The sequence below is a fragment of the Heloderma suspectum genome, chromosome 8 (genome assembly GCF_057233095.1).
Source record: "Heloderma suspectum isolate Gila_16-S chromosome 8, 16-S_ref, whole genome shotgun sequence".
In the NCBI taxonomy this organism is placed as follows: domain Eukaryota; kingdom Metazoa; phylum Chordata; class Lepidosauria; order Squamata; family Helodermatidae; genus Heloderma; species Heloderma suspectum.
In genome coordinates this window covers 25,511,209-25,531,939 of record NC_139465.1, presented here as the reverse complement: position 1 = coordinate 25,531,939, position 20,731 = coordinate 25,511,209, and the positions used below count along the sequence as shown (strand labels likewise).

Genomic DNA, 20,731 nt, shown 5'->3' with positions numbered 1-20,731 from the left:
TAAACCTATTTTACTGCTTTAACATAAAATACATAATTTATAACTTACTTAGCATATTCTACATATTTATGAAATTTGTAGATCATTTTTAAAATCTTTGTATACAGTGCCTAGAAAGCTTAACGTACTTTAGAAATGATATTACCAATGACCACCAACTCTTGCTTAAGCCTGTTTCGTATATCACATTTTAAAGTGTACACCTAATGCAACATACCTGGCCATACTTGCTTGCATGCATGTGTACTATACAGGTAGTCAGATTTTAAGAATGGCTGCAGTTCCTTGTCAAGTAAATGGCAAGACTGGGTTTGCATCTGCATAAAGTCTTCCGATTATATAGCTCATTAGGGGACCACAGGTAAGCCTTTACCATGAGTAAATTTTATCCTAAACCATCTGACAAGGCTGCTGTGAGAATAAATGGGAGGTAACAAATACAGGAATTAGGAAGCCAAGTAACCTACCATATAATACAGAACAGGAGAGAATTATGCAGAAAGTGTTAACTTTGGCTTCTAGCATAAACCTTAATTTTGTGAAAACTGAAGCACGAGGCCAGCTCCATGTAACACCAAGCCAGGATTTACTGTTACATACAGAAGCCTCTCTCCTTTCTCTAAGTGCTAGCTTGTTATTATGTATGAACCAGGAATCTTGGTTTAAAAACAAATTCTAATCAGCTGCTAAACAAGCAACAATAAACCTGATTGTTTTGCCAGTTTAACAAAGCAGAATGTGTTTTTAAGCACAATTTTGGGTTCATTTCCCAGGAACTGGAAGTGAAACTCAACACAACAGGAGGAGGAGAATGGAGCGTGCATAAGCCTGAGGCTTTGCTTGGGCTTACAGAGACTCCTGCATGTAGTGTGAAATTGTGGATTAGGATTACATGCAAATGAAGCCAGTGAGAAAAACTTGTAAACCAGCTCTTGAATCTATAAAAAGGAGGCAAAGCATGATAGTCAAACAGGAATGTTGCCAACACGTTGTCTATCTTTACATTTTTGAATGGCAGTTGTCAGAATTTCATGCTATGCCTCATCAGAAACATACAAACGCAGCTTCAGAACTGAGTTAAGATACCATACCCACCAAAACACAGGAAACTAGAAGCACCTACTTGCTTGTGAAATCAGACTGCATGGCATGCGATCTTTGAAAATGCCCAGAGAGCTTTGGCTATTGGGTGGTATAGAAATGTAATCAATGAAATGAAATGAAAATGTATGATAGAACCCAGCAATATGTATATGGAAGCTACAGGCAAAAAAACACTAAGATTGCCAACAGCACATTATCTGGAGGACATCTCAAGTCTCACACAGCCTCAGACCTTTTCAAGAGGAAGTTTTAAAGAAGACCAACTTGTATTTCTGCATCATCTTATATCCTGATTTAGCATCAGGAACATTACAACCCAGACATCACAAAAAAAAACCCTCTTCATCCATTACTGAAATGCCATCACAGTCTCATGTTTCTAAAATGCCAAAAGTATTAAGCATTCCATTTATTTTTCAGACAGTAATTTTAATGTCACTTCTCAACCCTCTGATTCAAAAATTGCTCTTAGTCATATATGATGTTTGGCTCAGTTCTTGCTGGGATACACTTGGGCCAACAGTCTGAACTATTTCTATTTCGGAGTATTACTTCCTGAACGAACAAGAGAGCAGGCCCATCTCCACACTTAGATACCCTTTTTCTAGAACCACATGACGAAGAATGGAACAATCCAAACAGTAAAACAGCAGACTGAAATCATACACGCTAGAATACCCTACATCTGGCAACTAAGGTATCTTGAGATGCACCTGACAATACCAGCCAGCGAAGTCAGATCTACCCCACTGCCTTTCCTTGGTACCAGACAGACTCCTAGAGGGAACTGGCTTTTCAGAGTGCAACATTTCAGAGACAGAAGGCCATTCCTGACTGTGCAACAGACAGCCATTCCTTCTGAGTCTGTTGTAAAGACCAAAGGTGCCCTGCTCTCTTCTTTCAGAGGAGCCAGGAGAGCAAGGCCTCCCTAACAGCTTAACAGCTAACTATTCTAGTGCTGAAGATGTTAACATTATGCTTATTATTACATTAATTATTCTTATTTTAAGGGTTCTTTAATAACTTCTTTGGCTTGAGAGCTTTTTCAGCTGAAAAGGTGTATAAAAAAGAATAAAATGAAATGAATCAAGATACATGGACAGAGGAGGAATCCTAATAACTATTCTGAAAACAAACTGCCCTTCCCATAGCAGGGGAAGAAGTTGCCACTGCTCAGAAGTCACCAAGTCACTCGTTATCTCCACTTTGTCATCTCCAAGATGACAGTCACTGTATAACAAAGCAACACATTTTCACAAAAAGAGGACTTAATTTCTGAAACAAAAAGCATACTACATGCCAATAGCTGTAACCTTTTAGAATCTGGGTCACTGTAGGAGCCAAAATGTAAGGACGAGGGGGTTTCTTGTAGAGACCAGAGATTTGAGACTATCACAAAATACTCTTGCACAACAGGTATGCCCCTGGAGCCCTGAGATACTCACCTCCCCTGAGTAACTGTACTTTCCTTTCAGAATTTGCCGGTACAAGCGGGTGCGGTTGTCATCTTCAAAAGGCATTGTCCCACTCAGTAGGATGTATGAGATCACACCCAGTGCCCACATGTCTACAGAATTAGTGTAAGGCTTTCTGACCAAGATCTCTGGGGCAATATATTCTGGTGTCCCACAGGTGGTCTTCATTAAGCAGTCATCTCCTTTCTTTCGAGCACTTGCCAGTCCAAAGTCTGTGATCATTATTTTAGAATCCATGCCTGGATGGTAATATAGCAAGTTCTCTGGCTTTAAGTCCCTATGAGTTATGCCCAATGTATGTAGGTATTTAACCCCATCCAGTACCATCTGCAGCACCCGGGTAGCATCTCTTTCCGTAAAGGAGCCTTTAGCAATGATACGGTCAAACAATTCGCCTCCAGTGGCCAATTCCATCACCATGTACACACGCTCCTGAGTCTCAAACACTTCAATGAGTTGGATAATGTTGGTGTGCCGCACACGACGCAGCACACACAGCTCTGACTCGCACACTTCTCGCCCCTCGCGATACTTGGTTTCTATCAACTTGATTGCATATGGTTGCTTGGTAGCCTTGTGCTCCACCCGTACCACACGGCTAAAGCTGCCTCGGCCAATCAGGGCTTTGATGTCATACTTGGCTGTCACTCTGGGATCAAATTTGGCACGATACTTTGCCACTCTGTTCTTGCGGGGCTCTGGCTGTTCCACATGTGGGTTGGTGTGACAGGGAGGAGAAGGGATAGCAGATTTGATGGCATCTCCATCGCCCTTGATGAAGTGCTTATATATGTCAGTTTTATAACCAGTGTACGGCTCAACCTTTTTAACAAGATCCAAATGAACATCCTTGGGAGGCTCGGGAAGTACTTTGCTAGTCCCACAGCCCATCACTGAATGGTACTAATCATCCATCAAGGTGTTCTCCCAGAGCAACACCACAGCAACCATGTCTGGAATAACTCCAGCCTTCGCAACATCCCAAGAAGCTGGGGGGAAAGAAAGAGCCATTAGTGTATTATACATTTCCAAATAAATGCCCCCTCCCATTCTGCACACTGGCTCGGTTCAGACATCTCACCAAACTATGGTTAAGAAATGTAAACTACAATTTCGTGTGATGTTTGAATTGATAAACTGTGAATTTGCAATCAGCCAACTAACCAGAATCAGGAACTATAGCTTGAAGTAGGCTTGCACAATGTCTGAACTGACATTACCTTCAGAATCAGCTGTACCATAGTCATAGGAGTGAGCTTATGAGGCTAAATGCCAAGAGGACAGAAAATGAAAGCAAACAAGCAGCTCTTAATCATGGTTTACCTGTTCTCCATTTGGAAGCTCAAGCTATGATTTGGATTCCAAGTTATGATTAGCATAAATAGACCATGGTTTGGTGTGATGTTTGAGTTGAGCCATATTAACATTCTTTGCATTCCCTATCCTGCTTGTGGAAATCACTTAGATGTCATCTCCACTGTAAATTAGAAAATGTGGCTTCTCAACAAATATGATTAAGAAGGGCTTTAAGTATGCTTAATAGCTATACTGCAAGCACCCAAGGAAAGAAGTGTCATGACAGCACCAGATCTCTCATGATAAAGTAAAGTAAGGTTCACAGATTCATAGTTAAAAGTGAGATAGTCTAACAGTTCTGAACATCTGACAACGTTGAGTATATAGCACAAACAGTTCAAGAATATCCACTTCTTAGGTCATCCCAAAAAGAATATGCTAGAACAGACTGATTGCAATCTCTGCAAAAGCTGTATGTTAATTACTTGGGTGCAAAAAATGTGTTGCCAACACACATTCACTAGAAAGCGAAGGGAGGGAGGATAAAAGCAAAGAAAAAGATAAGTCAGCACTGACATTCCATAAGTATCAAGGAGTCGGTGCTCACATTTCAAGTGAGTCTATATGAGAAATATATCAAGGTAATCTAAACAGCTGAACACAGGAAATGGATGCTGAGCTGTGAACATTTCTGCAAAAAGGGTACAAGAAGGCAAAGGAAATTTTGCATAAGAATCCCAAATTCTGGAATCAAACCCCCTGAATTCTATTATTGGAAAGCATTACAGTTCCAATCTTAGAAAAGTTACTTGGAAGTAAATCTCAGGGAAGTCAATCAGACTTACTTCCAAGGGCATATACCATTAGTCTACATGTTTGCCTAGTCAGAATATTTTGTCCATAATTTGGTTTGACATTTTCTTTTCTCTATTGTTTCTCCCAGCAGCAAGAGCTACAGTTCCATTGGAAAGCCAGATATTGAAAATGGTAGATATTCAAACAATGCTATTGCCACTGCTATACATATACTATGCATGTACAAAAGTCCCAGTGTAAGCTGTAACATTTACTGATAATGGTCTAACGCTAAATAGCCCAATAGCAGTGTAATATTTATCAGGGCTTTAAAACATCACAAATTCTTACGAATTAAACCTTACATGATTCACATTCTTAGCCATCAGCACTTTAGATACCTATAGAACTGGGTGCTTGGGCTTTTTTGCTTTGATTCATTGCTCTCATTACTTTTTCAGAAAAAAAAAAATCTTTGAATTCACTTGATTTTAGGAAAATGAGGAGCTTGTAGTCACTCTGCTGGAAAATGAAAACATTCCTATACCCCATCACACTGGAGAAGCTTGCTTTACTTTAGTGCCTGAAGATTTATTTATTTAATTCATTTTATCCAAAGTATTTTATAAGCTGCATTTTAGGGCCAAACCCTCACAAAGTGATGTACAAAGAGAAATGATACCAGATATAAAAGTAGGCACATCACTTAGAGGAAAACTGTTGTGAATCACAGAAGCCATCCACATTCTTAAGGAATGGTTACAATGAAGAGATACGTTTTAAAGGCCTTTTTAAACTTTAAAGTTCCTTTTCTGAAGGGTTAAGCATAAATTGACTAAAGGGAATTCCATAACTGTGAGGCTGTCACCAAGAAGGCTCTGTCCCATGCTCGCTTACCTAAAGGACTGTATTGGGGGGCACACAAGCAGGGCCTCCAAAGCAGATCCAAATGTACAGGCAGGATCATATGAGTGAAGGTGGTCCTTAAGGTAACCTGGTTCCACATCACTGAAAGTTTTAAAAGTTAAAACCAACACTTTTAATTGGGTCTGAAAACATACTGGTAGTCAGTGAATGCAACTGGCACAAAAATTGTGTGGCATATTTAGACTTTCTGGTCTAAACCATTATCATTCAGGTTACTGCATTCTGCACCAAAATTAGAACAAAAACTCCTGGGTAGGAGTTAGAAAAGTTGCCTACACACTATTGCAGTTTGCCAGACAGTTTAAGATTTCACATTTTGTCCTGTGTGAGCAGAAAGGAAGCTTAAACTCAAACTACTCAAAAGGGAATACTAGAAAGCTGTTGGATCTTCCTAAACATCTGTTGTCAAAATAGATTTTACCTTTCCTTAGATGAACATGAAACCTGAGCAACAGTAAGAGAATCCCATCTATTCAGAGGTGAACAAGCAAGATTTTAAAGGCAGGTCAGAAAGAAATTTAGCATTCAGTCTTGGAAACAAGTGAAAAGTTTAAGGAAGACAGTGTTCAAAGGTTAACATTTAATCCTAAAAATCTCTTTAAAGTCAAACCCCCTTGCACAGGATTGGAATGATCCTCAGTTTCGAGAAAGGGAAGAACAAGACAAGGGCAGCAAGACTACCTCATTCCCACGCTGCTGATGGCTTACCACATGTCTATGACAATGTAACCACCTGCAATGTGCATCAATCATGCACTGTTAGCATTCAAAATATCAGGAAAACAGGTTTAAGTGTGGTATATTACTCAGACTAAGCATATGTGATCTAAAATAAAAGCACTTAACTGAGTGTGTTAGAAGTCTGCCTCTCAAAGATGATTAAAAAAAATTAATGAAGACATTTTCCTAGAGACCAGCTTCACAAGTTTGTGAACCAGCTACACTGTACACCCTGACTATTGAAGTGCAGACACACAAGAGAAAAATCAGCAACTCAAGTTTTCCTGTTTTCACACGGTCATCTGTTGCCATATCTACATTTTACTCCTCCAGGGAATGTCTTTTTTAATTTACACTATTATGTAAAAAAGATTTAATGCCAAACTCTTCCCAAACTGCAAAAGTAGTCTGGGAACTTGGAAAGCAGTTTACCGCTTCCATCTTATATAAACCTCAGGGTGGGAGAGAATCTGCTAGGGAACTAAAGTGTTTCTCAGTATTGGCCTTGAAGGTAGTTATAAGAAAGTAATTGGAGGGCATGATTGCCGAGACTACATCATGTGATGGTGCTACCCCCTTTTAGCTCTTCAAGGCACTTAGAGAAGCAGCAGCTGCACCATTGGTCCTCTTGGCCACCATCTTTCCTGCCTAGAATCTTGTTTGCTAATGTTCGCAGCGGAGAATAGACAATGGACAGATACAGTAGCACCCCATCCTCTCTCATTCCCTGGGAACTTTTAAAGGGGCAGGCACCATCTTTGGGTGAAAATGCTAGCATTGCTATAATATCAATCAATGAAACATAATGTTCCCTTTCTGTATTCCACAGGGGTCTTGTTGTCTTAAAACTGTATATTATATTCTCAGACCCTGGACTTAATTTCAGCCAAGGTTACCCGGAAACCTGTCTTTGCCAAGGTTTTTGTCTCATATTTGTCAGGGTACAGAAAAGTCTTAGGCTTTGGCACATACCACATAAGCCAATAATTCAGAGTTCTGGGTTTTAATAATTTGCAGCACAGGCAAACATGTGGGCTGTAGTTATTTACAAATGTAAGGAAGTATATGTGTATTTGTGCATTAAATAACAAGAAGCTGGTGTGTTAGCCAGCGGTCACTACTGTCCAATATAAGATCACCATCTGTAACAATACAGTAACCGCACAGATAACATGCTTCATATTTATCAGTGCATCTACCATCCCAACCCTGTGTGTCATAGGGCAGCTTGAAAGACAGCCATTGCCCTGCTTCTCTGGGGCAGACCTATTTGAAAGGCTGCATTACTGCAACCAGGATCACTCACATTGTAAGCAAGTGTTAAGTGGCCATAACATACTTCACTGTGTGTCTATGAAATGTTATCAGATTTCAGATTGTTGCAAGAACCCAAGAAACCAACATGCTTGTTAAACCCATTGTTCTTTGTATTTAGCAAGCTTACCAAAGTTTATTCCAAGGCACTTGCTTTTAAAGTTTTCCTTTAAGAAAAGAAGAGATCAGAGAGGAAGTGATCATGTAGGAAGAAATCTTCACACACAAGAAACAAGCTGCACGCTGCACTTGTTTCCTGTTTTACACAACTCATGTTTCCTTGGTATGCTGAAGAAAACAGCTCTGTGCCCACACAACTTTGCAGCAGATACTCATTCTCATTTCCATAAAACCACAGGTTTTTCTACGAGATTAAGAAGAGCAGCAAGGAATGATGCATCCACAGGGGCTCTCTTGATTTCAGATAGGGTCAAAAACATTGGGAAACAATAACCTACCATATATGCTCCCATTCATTCTCTCTCACATCCCTCAAGGGTTTTCAGGCAACAGCCTGTCAACCCAAGCTAAGTTCTACTAGCATCTGGCCACAGAGCTTCATAATGATGTCTCAAAACTGGTTAATGGCTGACCGAGGGAGGAGGGGCTGATGAAGCACACGTTTTGCATGCAGAAGATCCCAAGTTCAATCCTCAGCAGATCAAAAACCAGACAGCAGGTAATGTGAAAGACCCCGTGCCTGAGAGACCCCAGAGAGCCTCTTCCCGTCAGGGTAAACAATACTAGGCACCGTGGCCAAATACTCTAACCCAGTATAAGGCAGCTTCATATATTTAAGATTTTTAAAGAAATAAATCCCTTTCATTGAAAGTCACAGGAACGACAGTGCTGTCAACACCCACCATTAACGTTTCTGCTTATTCGAGCTGTAAGGACAAGGTGCTGCCTTGCCAGGGCTTTGACGCCCCTGACGTGGAAGAGCTCTGAATGCTGAAGAGGAACAGCCCGGGGTGCTGATTTGGGAAGGCAAGGCGAGAAAGGTTCAGTGCCAAAGCCCCCAGACTCAGAGTCAGGCTAGGGGGAAGGGGAGGAATCTGTAAGGCAGGCCTTGTACCAGGGGCATGGAGGAGAGACGAGCAGGCCCTTCTAGATTCGAGGCGCCCGAGACCCCCCGCCAAGGCCCGCCGAGACTGCGCGGGGGGGGGGAGGCAGAAGCAGGCAAAGGGCCACGTCCGGCTCAGTGACTTCTGGGGCTGACCCGCCCCGCACTGACTCACCTCAGCCCGCCGCAGGGTGGGCGCCGGGTCCAGCCCAAGCCCAAATGCGGGGTTACGGCCTGGCGCTCGCGTCATTGCGTCATCAGTGCGCGCTCAGGGACACCGCGCATGGTGCGCGGCCGCTTTCCCTGGCTCTGATTGGTGGAGGCGAGCCATGGGCGGGCCCATCTTGGTCCTTTACGTAGAGGGTAGGGTGGAGAGAGCTTGGACGAGAGGGCCGTGGTTGCTATAGAAACCTGGGCTTGGCCAGGGAGATAACGGGAACTGCTCTTACAGGCCCGCCAGCGCCCAGACTCCTGCCTGGAGGAGATGGCGGCGAGCGGCGCTCTCCTCCTTTTGGCTCTCCGCGTTTCCAGTTTGTGTGAACGAAGTGCACACGCTTGCTTCTTTTAATATGCGTTTATTCAAGACATTATCAAACCCCGCCTCTTGAGGCGGCTGTCAGAGGGTGGTGGTTGTTTCCCGCACACCCACACGAAATAAATAAAGCATGTTTACCAAGCGACCCTATGTATGTTTAACTCAGAAGGATGTCCCGCTGTTTTCAGTGGGGCTCATTCTAGGTCAGTGTGCGTAGGATCGCACCCTCGGGGCACAATCCTATGCACGTTTAGGCGGGGGGGGGAAAGTCCTACAACTCCCAGCATTTCCCAGCCAGCCATGCTGGGAGTTGTAGGGCTTCCCCCAACCGCCGGCCCCCCGTCTAAACATGCTTAGGATGGCGCCCTAAATCCTTTGAGATTTACGGACAAGACCTACATACAACAAACGCAGGAAACGCAATAACGAAGAGAAAGATCGTCACTTATTATTCTGGGACTTTTGGAAGTACAAGAAAAACAATCCCATCAGCCGAGAGATCGATGATTACCACAGGACGACCGAATAATGAGGAATAAAGAAGGAGTAACGGTAAGGAACAATAACGTGGAAAACGTAGCTACGATGCAGACTATCACGTAAGGAAAAATCACACAGAGAAATACTGCGTTAACGCTGCAATCCTATACTTGCATGGCAGTAAGTCCCTTTGAACGCAGTAGGGCTTACTTCTGGGTAGAGTAGGCATCTGTACGACTGCACTTCACGCCTCCCAAGCTTTGTGTACATCAGATTTGGTAGAATCCATATAATTCAGAAAATGGTAGCCAAAATGAATAAATAAAATAAAACAGTGGGAAGGAAGGTAGAGAACAGGGTAGATAGGAGAAGAATAGCTAGGCTGCTTTCAACATTTTCAAGCTTGGAGGAGGAAATATGCGGCGCATGGTGATTTTATGCATATCATGGAACTTGTGTCGGGAACCCTGACAGGAAACACAAGAAGTAGGCATTCTACTAATATTTAGTAGTGCCCAATAATTTGCATGTTTATCCTGAAATAAATCACACTGAATTAAATGGGGCTTACATCCAAGTGAACATAGGATTGCAGTCTGAATCAAAACCTCCTACTGAGGCAGGATTCTTGGAGCCAAGACATTAGCACCACGTGAGAACAAGTATAGGACGCAACAAAATGTTGCAGTATATCCTCACCCCCTAGCAGGAGTGCTCCTCCTTCAGGGTTCTTGTCCAAGCTATGCCCTCTGCTAGGATACTACAAGCATCAAAGACTTCAAGTTGGGTGTTACATTTCTCTTGATCCTGTTTTCTGTTTTTCTATTCCAACTGGCATTCCATGGCTACTGACTGAGCATGCTCAATATTCACTGAGCTGTATTTTGGAATTTATTTTACCTTCTTAGGTGTTCCTTTAAAACATTTTTTTAACTTCTGCAGACCTCGGGATTCTCCTGAGTATGCTGATGCCTCTATCTTCTTTCTCAGTGGCCCCATTTTGGCTCCATTTCTATCTGCACTCACCACGCAAGTTTGCTATTAGAGGGAATGATGAGAACATAAGCCATCAAGGTGCAGCACTGAGATCTTTATGACTATTAATAATACATGAGGCTGGGTGAAAAGAAGACCATGCTGGACTGCTTCTTGGGTGACCTGTTGAAGGTAGTTGAAACTACCTTGAAGTTTGCTCTCAGAGTTGCTGTCTTCTTACTCCTTCCTCTAGATTAGTACAGTTTACCTTAATGGGGCTGCTTTGGCATAAGAGGATTGCAGCCTTATGGCTGGATTAACAGATTTTCTTTCAATTCAGTAAAGCTGAAATTGGAACATGGCACAATGCATTTCAACCAGAGGTGAGGTTGATGGTAGGCACTGCTGCACAATCAAACAAAGTTTGCTGGAACTGCTTTTCCCTTTTGCAATAGCAAGATCTGTATCAAATGGTAGTGGAGAGGACCTTGCTGTGAGAGGATAGCCATGCTGCTGTTTATGCGCATTCATGCATGCGCGCACACACATATATCGCCTCCAAAGTGTCACCAATGAAAGTAGAACCCCCCCTTTTTACTTACAGAACTCCCTTTTGTTACTATATATCATTTCCTGCCCCGACTTACTACTATATATTGCTGAAAGTTTTGTTTTGCCTGCTATATGGTGTATTTATTTGCCCTGCCATAGTTTGTCCTGAAACTGCTTAGAAGTAAATAAGGCGTTGTTCCTTTTAATTAAAAAAAATGTAATTGTCTTAATTATGTAATCATCAGATCAAAGAAAAATTCATCAAATCCAGTCCATGAAATTATTGGTGGTTGTGTGTCCTACTTTATGGAGGAGAGTCACCTTTTTGAAGGGCTGTCAGAGGACAGTCCACTGTTTGGAGGTATCATCTATTTGAAGGGCTGTCCAATCTAAATTTATATGTGTCTATACATATAAATCACTATATGAAAATATTATGTCAACCATGTTCTCTTTTTTGGTAATGCATTTCTTTTTTGGTGACATACATGTGGCTATCCTAGATTCAGCAGCTAAGCCTTGCAGCCGTTGGACTGTGAAGAGTCCAGTGAAAAGATTTTGTGAGATGAAATTAAAAGCACATGCTGAGCACAATGTAGGATGGCCAAATGCAAAAGAAGGCAAGGCTCCTGCGCCTCTAGTAGCTGTGTAGAAGGGGGAATTTCAATGGCACTTTCCCTGTCTGGATGACAAGCTACACACCTTAAGAACATAAGACCATAAAGAGCATAAGGAGAGCCATGCTGGATCAGACCAAGGGTCCATCTAGTCCAGCATTCTGTTCACACAGTGGCCAACCAGCTGTCGACCAGGAACCCACAAGCAGGGCATGAGCACAACAGCACCCTCCCACCCATGTTCCCCAGCAACTGGTGTACATAGGCTTACTGCCTCTGGTACTGGAGGTAGCACATAGCCATCAGGACTAGTAGCCATTGATAGCCTTTTCCCCCAGGAATTTGTCCAACCCCCTTTTAAAGCCATCAAAATTGGTGCCCATCACTACATCCTGTGGTAGCCAATTCCATAGTTTAACTATGCACTGTATGAAGAAGTACTTCCTTTTATCTGTCCTGAATCTCCCACCAATCAGTTTCACGGGATGAGTCCAGGTTTTAGTCTTTTGAGAGAGTGAGAAAAATGTCTCCCTATCCACATTCTCCACACCATGCATAATTTTGTAGGCCTCTATCATGTCTCCCCTTACCCTCCCTTTTCCCAAGCTAAACAATCCCAGTTGTTGTAAGCTTCTGTCTTGGGGGAGATGCTCCAGCCCCTTGATCATTTTAGTTGCCCCCCTCTGCACTTTTTCCAGCTCTACAATATCTTCTTTTAGGTGTGGTGACCAGAACTGGACACAGTTCTGAAATTCCTTTGTCTGCACAATTATTAAAGGTGCAGGAACCTCTTTTGCATTTGGCCACTCTGAGTGCAAGGTTACCATACATTAATCAAACAGTTGAAGTAATGAGATTCAGGCACAAGGATTCATCAAGCCAACAGATGTAGAGCTTGGCCAGCACAGTGGAAGCTGGTGGCTCTGTTTTTGGTGGGGCTGTGAATCAATTCTGTGCTTGCTGAATTGCAACAGGAGTGTTCTGGTTAAGTTAGTGGAGGCTGATGGCTCCTATTACAGTGGGGCTGTGAACGCACTCCGGGTTTCAGTCAGAACAAGTCAGAACTCTAAAAGAGCTATTCAACGAGCAAAGGGCTGGATGTGCCTGATCTCATCTGATCTCGGAAGCTAAGTCAGGGTCAGCCCTGGTTAGTACTTGGATGGGAGACCACCTGGGAATCAGGCTTCCTGCACTGAGCAGCGGGTTGGACTCAGTGGTCTTGTAGGCCCCTTCCAACCCTATGATTCTATGAAAGTGTCGAACCCTATCCCTAAAATAGGTTCAGCACCCTGGATAGCTCCTGTAGGGCAAGTGCAGTCTAAAAGCCTCATCTGGAAGCACCTCATATGTAAGAGATGATCACTGTTTGTACCAAGCTAACCAGTCTAGAAATCATGATTCACTGCAAATGAAAATTGCGTCAGATCTGTAAATAAACACCAGTTCAGCAGCCTTATGCTCTATCTGCTGTGTAAACATTTTTATTTTATTTTATTTTATTTTATTTTTGCTTGAGGATAATGTCTGTGAGGTCAGGAACAGACCGCCCAGGAGTGAAACCTTTTCGCTGTGGTTGCTCTGAATTGCCATTTCTAATGCACAGTTAGTATTCAATCATTCTTTTTTATTGAGATGGTCCTGTTTGTCCTTTGTAAATTGTAAAAAGGCATTGGACTTCATGTTGCTAGTTTAGATGCAGAGACAACAGTTGACAGCACCACTCCACCCTTTGCCTCAGAGCAAGTATCTCTCTTTGGGTCATCCCAGTTCCTGGGATGCTTCTCTTACTGATGCAGTTTGTTTCTTTGTGGAAAATAGTAACCTTGTGTCTCTTGTGTGTGTGGTGTCACTGGAAAATAATGCTGTTAGTAAACTCCAGCATTCCCATGAGAATTAATAGAATCCAGTTCATTATCCCATTGATGCCACAACACCTAAAGACATTTTGATAATGCATCTGTGTGCTGCAGAGAGCTTTTGTTCTACACATTTATGAAGTGATTCGTTCCAAATCTCTTGTGTCAAACAAACAGAGTTCTGGGTGTGTGTGTTTTGGCAGACTCTCATTTAGGAGACAAGTTCCCTCCCCCTACTGAAATATTTTTTGAGAGTGGGGGAGCAAAGTGTAGGATGATCTCAAACTCCTTATTACAGATTCACTTCTCCTTTTTTACCCAGCAGTGTATATTTTTGTTACACTCAGATCTTGGAAATATTTATAATGGTTGCTAGACACATGCAGTTTATTGGGCTAAGGTCCACTCAGTGATAACTTGCACAGACAACTATGCCAGCAAATCACAAGGTAGGAGGAGGCAACTGTTGCCCAGGCAATGTATGAAGCTACCCAACACTGAGCTCCAGACCACTGGTCCATTTAGTCCAATGCTCTCTATTTTGACAGGAAAGGTCTCTCCAAGGTGCTTCCCATCACCTGCTACCTGATCCTTTAACTAGAGATGCCAGGGATGGAAACTTGGGTCCTTATTGCATGCAAAGTATGTGCTCTAACCCTGAATCTTGGTTCTTCCCTACCAAAGTGAGCTCTAGTCAGAGCTCTGGATACTTTAAAACCAAGATGGGGGACCTGTGATGCTCCAAAAGTTGATGGACTACAACTCCCATTATCCCAGACTATTGGCCACACTGCCTGGGGTTGATGGGATTTGGAGTCCAACACCTGCTGGAGTGCCACAGGTTCCCCACTTCTGCACAAAGCCATTACAAACATGGGCTCAGGTAACTATTCAGACCAGGAGATGGTGGCATGCAGCGCCTGAGAGTTTGAGCTATTTGCTGGAAAGTCCCCAGTTCACATCATACCTCAGTCATAAACTCACCAGGTGGCCTTGGGCAAAGTACTATTTTCTCAGCCTCCCATCTGCAGTATTGGGACAATGATACTTACCTCTTTTACACTGGCAGCTGGTGCTCATTGGAGCTGGTGGGGTGGAGGGCAGGGCAGATACTCAATATTCCACTGAGATTGTCAGAGGATGGCAGGAGAAGACCATGTGTGGCAATCAGCAGCTGCATGCCATGCATTGGAGCAAATGTACCTGGTTGCGGGGGGGGGGATGTCTCTGCCGGAAATAAGTAGGGGAGAAACAGAGGATCACTGCCCCATTTGCCCCAAATATACAGCCACCTCTGCTCTCTTACCAGGCTAGTGTGGAGAAAGTGGATAGAGATATCTTTCCCATTTTATACACTCAGAGCAAACTCATTCTCTGAGTGTGGATCCTTATGCACACAAAGATGTTCATGCACCCATGCACAAGAAGAAGGTATCAGCAGATTTAGAGAAACCCCAAGGTTTGCAAAAGTAGAAAGAAATATTTAGTGGCAGGAACCCCTAATGGGGGTTGAGGGGAGAGACAAAACAGCCTTATGTAGACAGAGCATGCTCAGAATGCTGACTGAGGGGGGAGGGTACTGGAAAAGCAGGGGGAGGTGGAATGGAATGGAGTTTCCTGAAAAGGGCACCTTGTACAGGAGCATTGCACACTGCAACATTTTGGGGCAGTCCAACTTGTAATACTAGATGCCACTATCACCAGGTGAAATGGCTTGGCCGTGGATTCGGAACACATAAGACTTCCTCACACGATGGCACATAACTAGCTCATGGGATTCACTGCCACAGGATGTGGTGATGGTTGCTGGCTGAGCTGACTTTGAAAGGAGATGAGACACACCCACAGATTAAAGGTTCGCCAATGGCTCAATGGGACATCCACGATCAGAAGCAGTTATGCCACTGAATACCAGCATCTTCTGAGCAGGGCGGCAGGGGGTGGGGGAACAGTGCAGGATTGCCTTCATGCCCTGCTTGTGGGCTTCCAGAGGCATCTTGTTGGCCACTGTAGGAAGCAGGCTACTGGGCTGGAGGGACCTTTGGTCAAATCCAGTCGACAATACTGGGCTAGATGGACTCATGGTCTGACTCAGGCTAAGGCAGCTTCCTATGTTCCTAAGGATTACTGAGGTAATGTAGGTGGAGCCAGTTCCCCCCTGCCCCCCAAAAAACTCAATTCCCTGCCAATAGCTTGTTTTTAATTTATTTCTTTTTATGTTATATTTGAGTTATCATTTTGTTTTTCACCTGTATTTTTTCATTAGCCACCTTAAGTGCCATTGTGGGGCAGAAAGGTGGGATAGAAATAAAATAATATGAATAGCAAATGCAGGCTTCATGAGACAACTGATTTTGCTACAGGCCCAGGGCACAGAGAACATGTGGCAAGGAAGGTGCCCTTCTCAGAGTGCAAAAAAATGTGGGGAAAGCGGGGGGGGGGGGCTGAAGTGCTGAACTGGATGGATTCCAAAAGGGATGGGTTCATGTTCAGTTAAATCTATTTAAATCCAACTTCACACATGCCTTATAGAAACAAAAGCTTATTTCAGTTCAAACAGCAGTAGCAGCTTGAGGGAATAGCAGCTTGATCCTTTGCAGTGTTAGACGTGCCTAAGTCAGTTGAAATCAAAGAGGGTAGACACCGCCAACAGCAGCATAGGATCAGGCCGTAACTAAGACCTCCATTTTGCGAGATACAGTGAGTTTGGATTAGGGTGGCCACTTAACACATAGTGGAGGCTGGTGGCTCCTATGTCATGGGGCGGTGAATCAGCTCTGGGCTCCAATCGGAACCCTAAAGGAGCTATCCAAGGCTCTGAACCCTAAGCCCCAAATGGGTTCAGCACCTTGGATAGCTCCTTTAGAGTTCTGGCTGGTTCTGCCTGAAACCCAGAGTGGATTCACCACCTCACTGACATCGGCACCACCAGCCTCCACTAGGACAGATTTGCATCAAATTTGCCTGTGCTGATTTATATGTATGGATACAACTTTAGAAACAGCTGCTATAATTTAAATAGAAATACAATACACCTCACCCTCTTGGGGGAAGACTGTGACCAGACAACCTGTGTGCACCTGCCTGCTCAGTCTGCTCTCCAAGTGTTGATGGGCAGCTTCAAGGGCTCTGCTCTCCATTCTTATTATGGTTCTTTCTCTTCAACAGGGACTTGGACTGCAAAGCAGTTGCAGCAGAGAGCTTCGGCTATTGGGCAGTATAGAAATAAATAAATAAATAAGATATATATAAATAAATAAAAGCCCTTCCAGCAGAGGACACTTTCAAATGGAAGACTGCCCTCTATAAAGTAGGACATGGGGCCATGTGTCCACCCCACAGATCTGCAAGGGATCAGACAATGTGTCTGCATGTTTTATATATAAAACCACATATTCTTAGCACTGCAGGAAATCCTCCAGTCTATGGCCAAATCCATGCGCTCCGACATTTTGCAAGTGAAAACTGGCCTGGGGACTGGATGACTCTCTCTTTTTCTTGCACACACATGTACACGCCTTGCACACCACTGCTGCTGCTTCTCCACCTGCTGCAATATATTGTATAACAATCTATCTGTTCTGTTCTGGGTTCTACAGCAGACTTTGTTAGTAGGGAGCAGGCCTGTAGCTGGGGGTGAGGGCTTCCCACCCAATTTTTTCTCCCCCCCCATTTTTTACAAACAAATAATTACATTTATTACAGAAAATTTAGGACGCCAATAGGAAAGCCTTTGTTTTTCTTCTTAAAAGTACAGATGCTATTGTTTCGGGGCAGTGCCACAGTGGAATCTGGCCACATATTCCTAACAGTACATGCAATTGAGGCTTTCCCTGAGATCAAGGAATATTTTGACTATGTGAACAGTTGTACATAGTTTTTAAGAAGGGGCATATTGATTTATAAAGGCAGTTCTTTAAAACGCCTGTTGGTTCACTTGGCCACTTGGACTGGACACTTGGATTCATTTACAGTTATAAATTCAGACGAGGAACTCATTCTTTCCACACTTAAATTAATTAGTGCATCTTCCCGGTGCAAAAAATGCTGTCATCTAAAAACTGAAGCTATTGGATTGCTCAATGAGATCGGTAGTCTTTCTTTTCCCTTTCTTACTGAAATTGCACTAAAAGTACTGGGATATCTTAAACCTGTAACATCACTGCTGCAGAATTTCTATTCTTGATTTTTTTAACCTTTTTTGTTCATTGGTGGCAAGAACAGTAACAATTGTTGAAGTTACTTAGTGAAAATGGTTGAATGTACATAAATTGCAGTATGGCTGCAAAAATAAGGATTTAATAAAAAACAATTTACAATTTCTTCTTAAGAAGGCCTGCTGACCAAATACACTGCCTCCCTACTTTTTTGGCAGCCCCCACCCCCACCCCAAACTTTTCGGCTGGCTACAGGCCTGGTAGGGAATCATCTTGGAGTACTGGTTACACTTCAGCCCAGTTCTTACATCACAACTACTGATGAGTTATTTAAATCTTGAGTAGTCATGAACAAGCAGGAGCAAGCGAGCAGGATGGCTTCCGCCCACCCATCCACACCTGCTGAGATAAACTGAGGTAGTTCAGCGTGATGTCTGAACCCGGAATGGTGTTTTTTTGTGGGAGAGACAACCCAGAGTGGTAACCCATGATTTGTTCCTGGGTTACAATTTTGGGTTGTCTCTCCGCCAGCAATCCACAAATCCAGGTTCAGATGTCATGCTAAACAACCCAAGAACAGAGAGTCCCTGGGTTGCTTTGCTCAGCGGAAGTGGACTGCTAATGTTGTCGATCAAAAGGCATCATGCAGCTATTCCATCTTTTTCTCCTTAACTTTTTTTTTTCCTGGGAAAAAAAAGACAGAAGAAACTGTGGGAAAACACATGCAGGTTACAAATAGAATAAGTTGTCATCTGAACCCCTGGTAAAATTCCATGAATGAGGTGGGTCAATTGCACAATAAAGCCTCGTCTTGAAACCCCCTGAAATCTGAAGACTTCTAATGAAAATATGTGCGCAATAACAGAAATTTTAAAACCCTAGCATCTCCTCCAAGGACAGAATAGGAATAGCATTTTATTAGGGACTAGTACCTAAAAAAAGAGTAACATAAGCAAATCAACCCCTTCCTGGAAGTTTTTCAGGATGGCTACACTTACCTTGCTGATGCCGATTCGTTATTCTATTCCAACTTTCTCCAATGTGAAATTATTGGGGAAGGTGCACTTGTGGTTTTTTTTTTTTTTTAAATCTTTGTATCTACCAAACTGAAATGCCAGAAATAATTATGATAGAACATATGCCTCTGTGATCTTCGCATCCCATTCCTCTTTCTCCCCAGTGCCCTGGGAAAGAAGATTTTTCTGCTGCCTGGTACACTGAGATAGCACATCTAGGGATGTTGTAGAAAACTAATTGCAGGTAGTCCCAGTCCTTGGAGAATGAATTACCTAGTAACCATTAGCAGGACAAAACAGAGTAAGGCTCCCCTTGGCTCAGGGGATTGGTAAAGGCCCATAGAGGCTATTCAAATAGTGCCTAGTTGTCAGTGGCCAAGAGAACCATCCCACTTTGTACTAACACATGCCATAGTGACTCAAAGTCAGACTGTCAAAAAAAAGACAAGAGACCAAGGACTTTGAGATTAAGTTACCCAAAAGATACCATCTGTCTGTTTTGAGATCAGGACTTCCTAACCATAACAGTCTCTTTTCTTCCAGTTGATGTAAGGTACAAAACAGAATCCTGCTTGATATAATGGGGAGGGTGAGAGAGAGAAAAAAGAGAGGAAGCATTGGAACAGTATCTCCAAACTCTCCAAAGGAAATAGTCAATGTCTCATCATCAGCACCCAGCAACCTTACACAGATCAGATGCTCAGGAACCTGGGAAGACATTTAGACCTGGTTCACACATAATGCTAATCCATTGTTTAATTAACCTGTAATTTGTTGCTCTACCCAGATATGACCTGGCTCGCATGTGACGTGGCCTCATAACTCCAAGCCATTTTTGATGATGATTACTTCGATCCATTCCAATCAGGTTTCAGGCCTGGTTATGGGACAAAAACAGCCTTGGTCGTCCTGGTAGATGACTTATGCCAGGGAATGAATGGGGGCAATCCAACCCTGCTGGTTCTTCTGGACCTATCAGTGGCTTTCGATACCATCAACCATGGTATCCTTCTGGATCATTTGTCTGGATCAGGCTTGGGACACACAGTTTTAAAGTGGTTCTGGTCCTTTCTGGAGGAGAAGGTGGTGCTGGGGAACTTCTGTTCCACCCCATGGCCATTAGCCTGTGGGGTGCTGCAGGGTTTTTTCTTGTCCCCCATGCTTTTAAACATCTACATGAAACTGCTGGGGGAAGTCATCAGGAAGTTTGGACTGAAATGCCATCAGTATGTGGATGATACTCAGCTCTACCTCTTGTTTCCATCTGCACATCCCAAGGAGGCTGTGGAATCCTTGAACCAGTGTCTGGAGGCTGTTTTAGGATGGATGAGGGTAAACAAGCTGAAACTTAATCCAAACAAGATGGAGGTACTGTGGGTTTGGAAACCAACTACTTCGGATGGAGGCTTACAACTGGTGTTAGATGGGGTTGCACTCTCTCTAAAAGATCAAGTGCACAGTCTAGGAGTCCTCTTGGACTCTGAGCTAACTGGGGAAGCCCACATGGCTGCGGTGTCCAGGAGTGCTTTTTACCAGCTTAGGCTGGTATGCCAGCTGTGGCCCTATCTGGAGAGGATGGACATTGCCTGAGTTATCCACACAGTAGTGACGTCCAGGCTGGACTACTGTGATGTGCTGTATGTGGGGCTGTCTTTGAAGATGGTTCAGAAACTCCAGCTTGTGCAGAATGCAGCTGCCCGTGTATTGGTGGGGGCGAGGCAATTTGATCACATAATGCCTATATTGCGCCAGCTGAACTGGTTATCAGTGTGTTTCTGGGCCCAATTCAAAGTGCTGGTTTTGACCTTTAAAGCCTTAAATGGGTTGGGACCAAGTTACTTGAAGAACC

The 20,731-nt window shown here is 43.3% G+C and overlaps 1 protein-coding gene across 3 annotated transcripts in view; it reads right to left on the bottom strand.

Moving 5' to 3' along the window:
* Positions 1-8,970, bottom strand: part of PSKH1 (protein serine kinase H1) — a 39,778-nt gene extending 30,808 nt beyond the window's left edge. Inside the window, exons 1-3 of one of the 3 annotated variants that reach the window (XM_084813224.1) lie at positions 8,870-8,956; positions 5,568-5,678; positions 2,550-3,568 (exon numbers count right to left, since the gene is read on the bottom strand). In XM_084813224.1, coding sequence (XP_084669350.1) covers positions 2,550-3,470 — 921 coding nt within the window. In that variant the 5' untranslated portion in view covers positions 3,471-3,568; positions 5,568-5,678; positions 8,870-8,956. Of the gene's footprint in view, positions 1-2,549; positions 3,569-5,567; positions 5,679-8,494 lie in introns of all 3 variants that reach the window. The other 2 variants (XM_084813222.1, XM_084813223.1) reach the window with 2 other exon arrangements.
* Between the last annotated feature and the right edge of the window lie 11,761 nt (positions 8,971-20,731).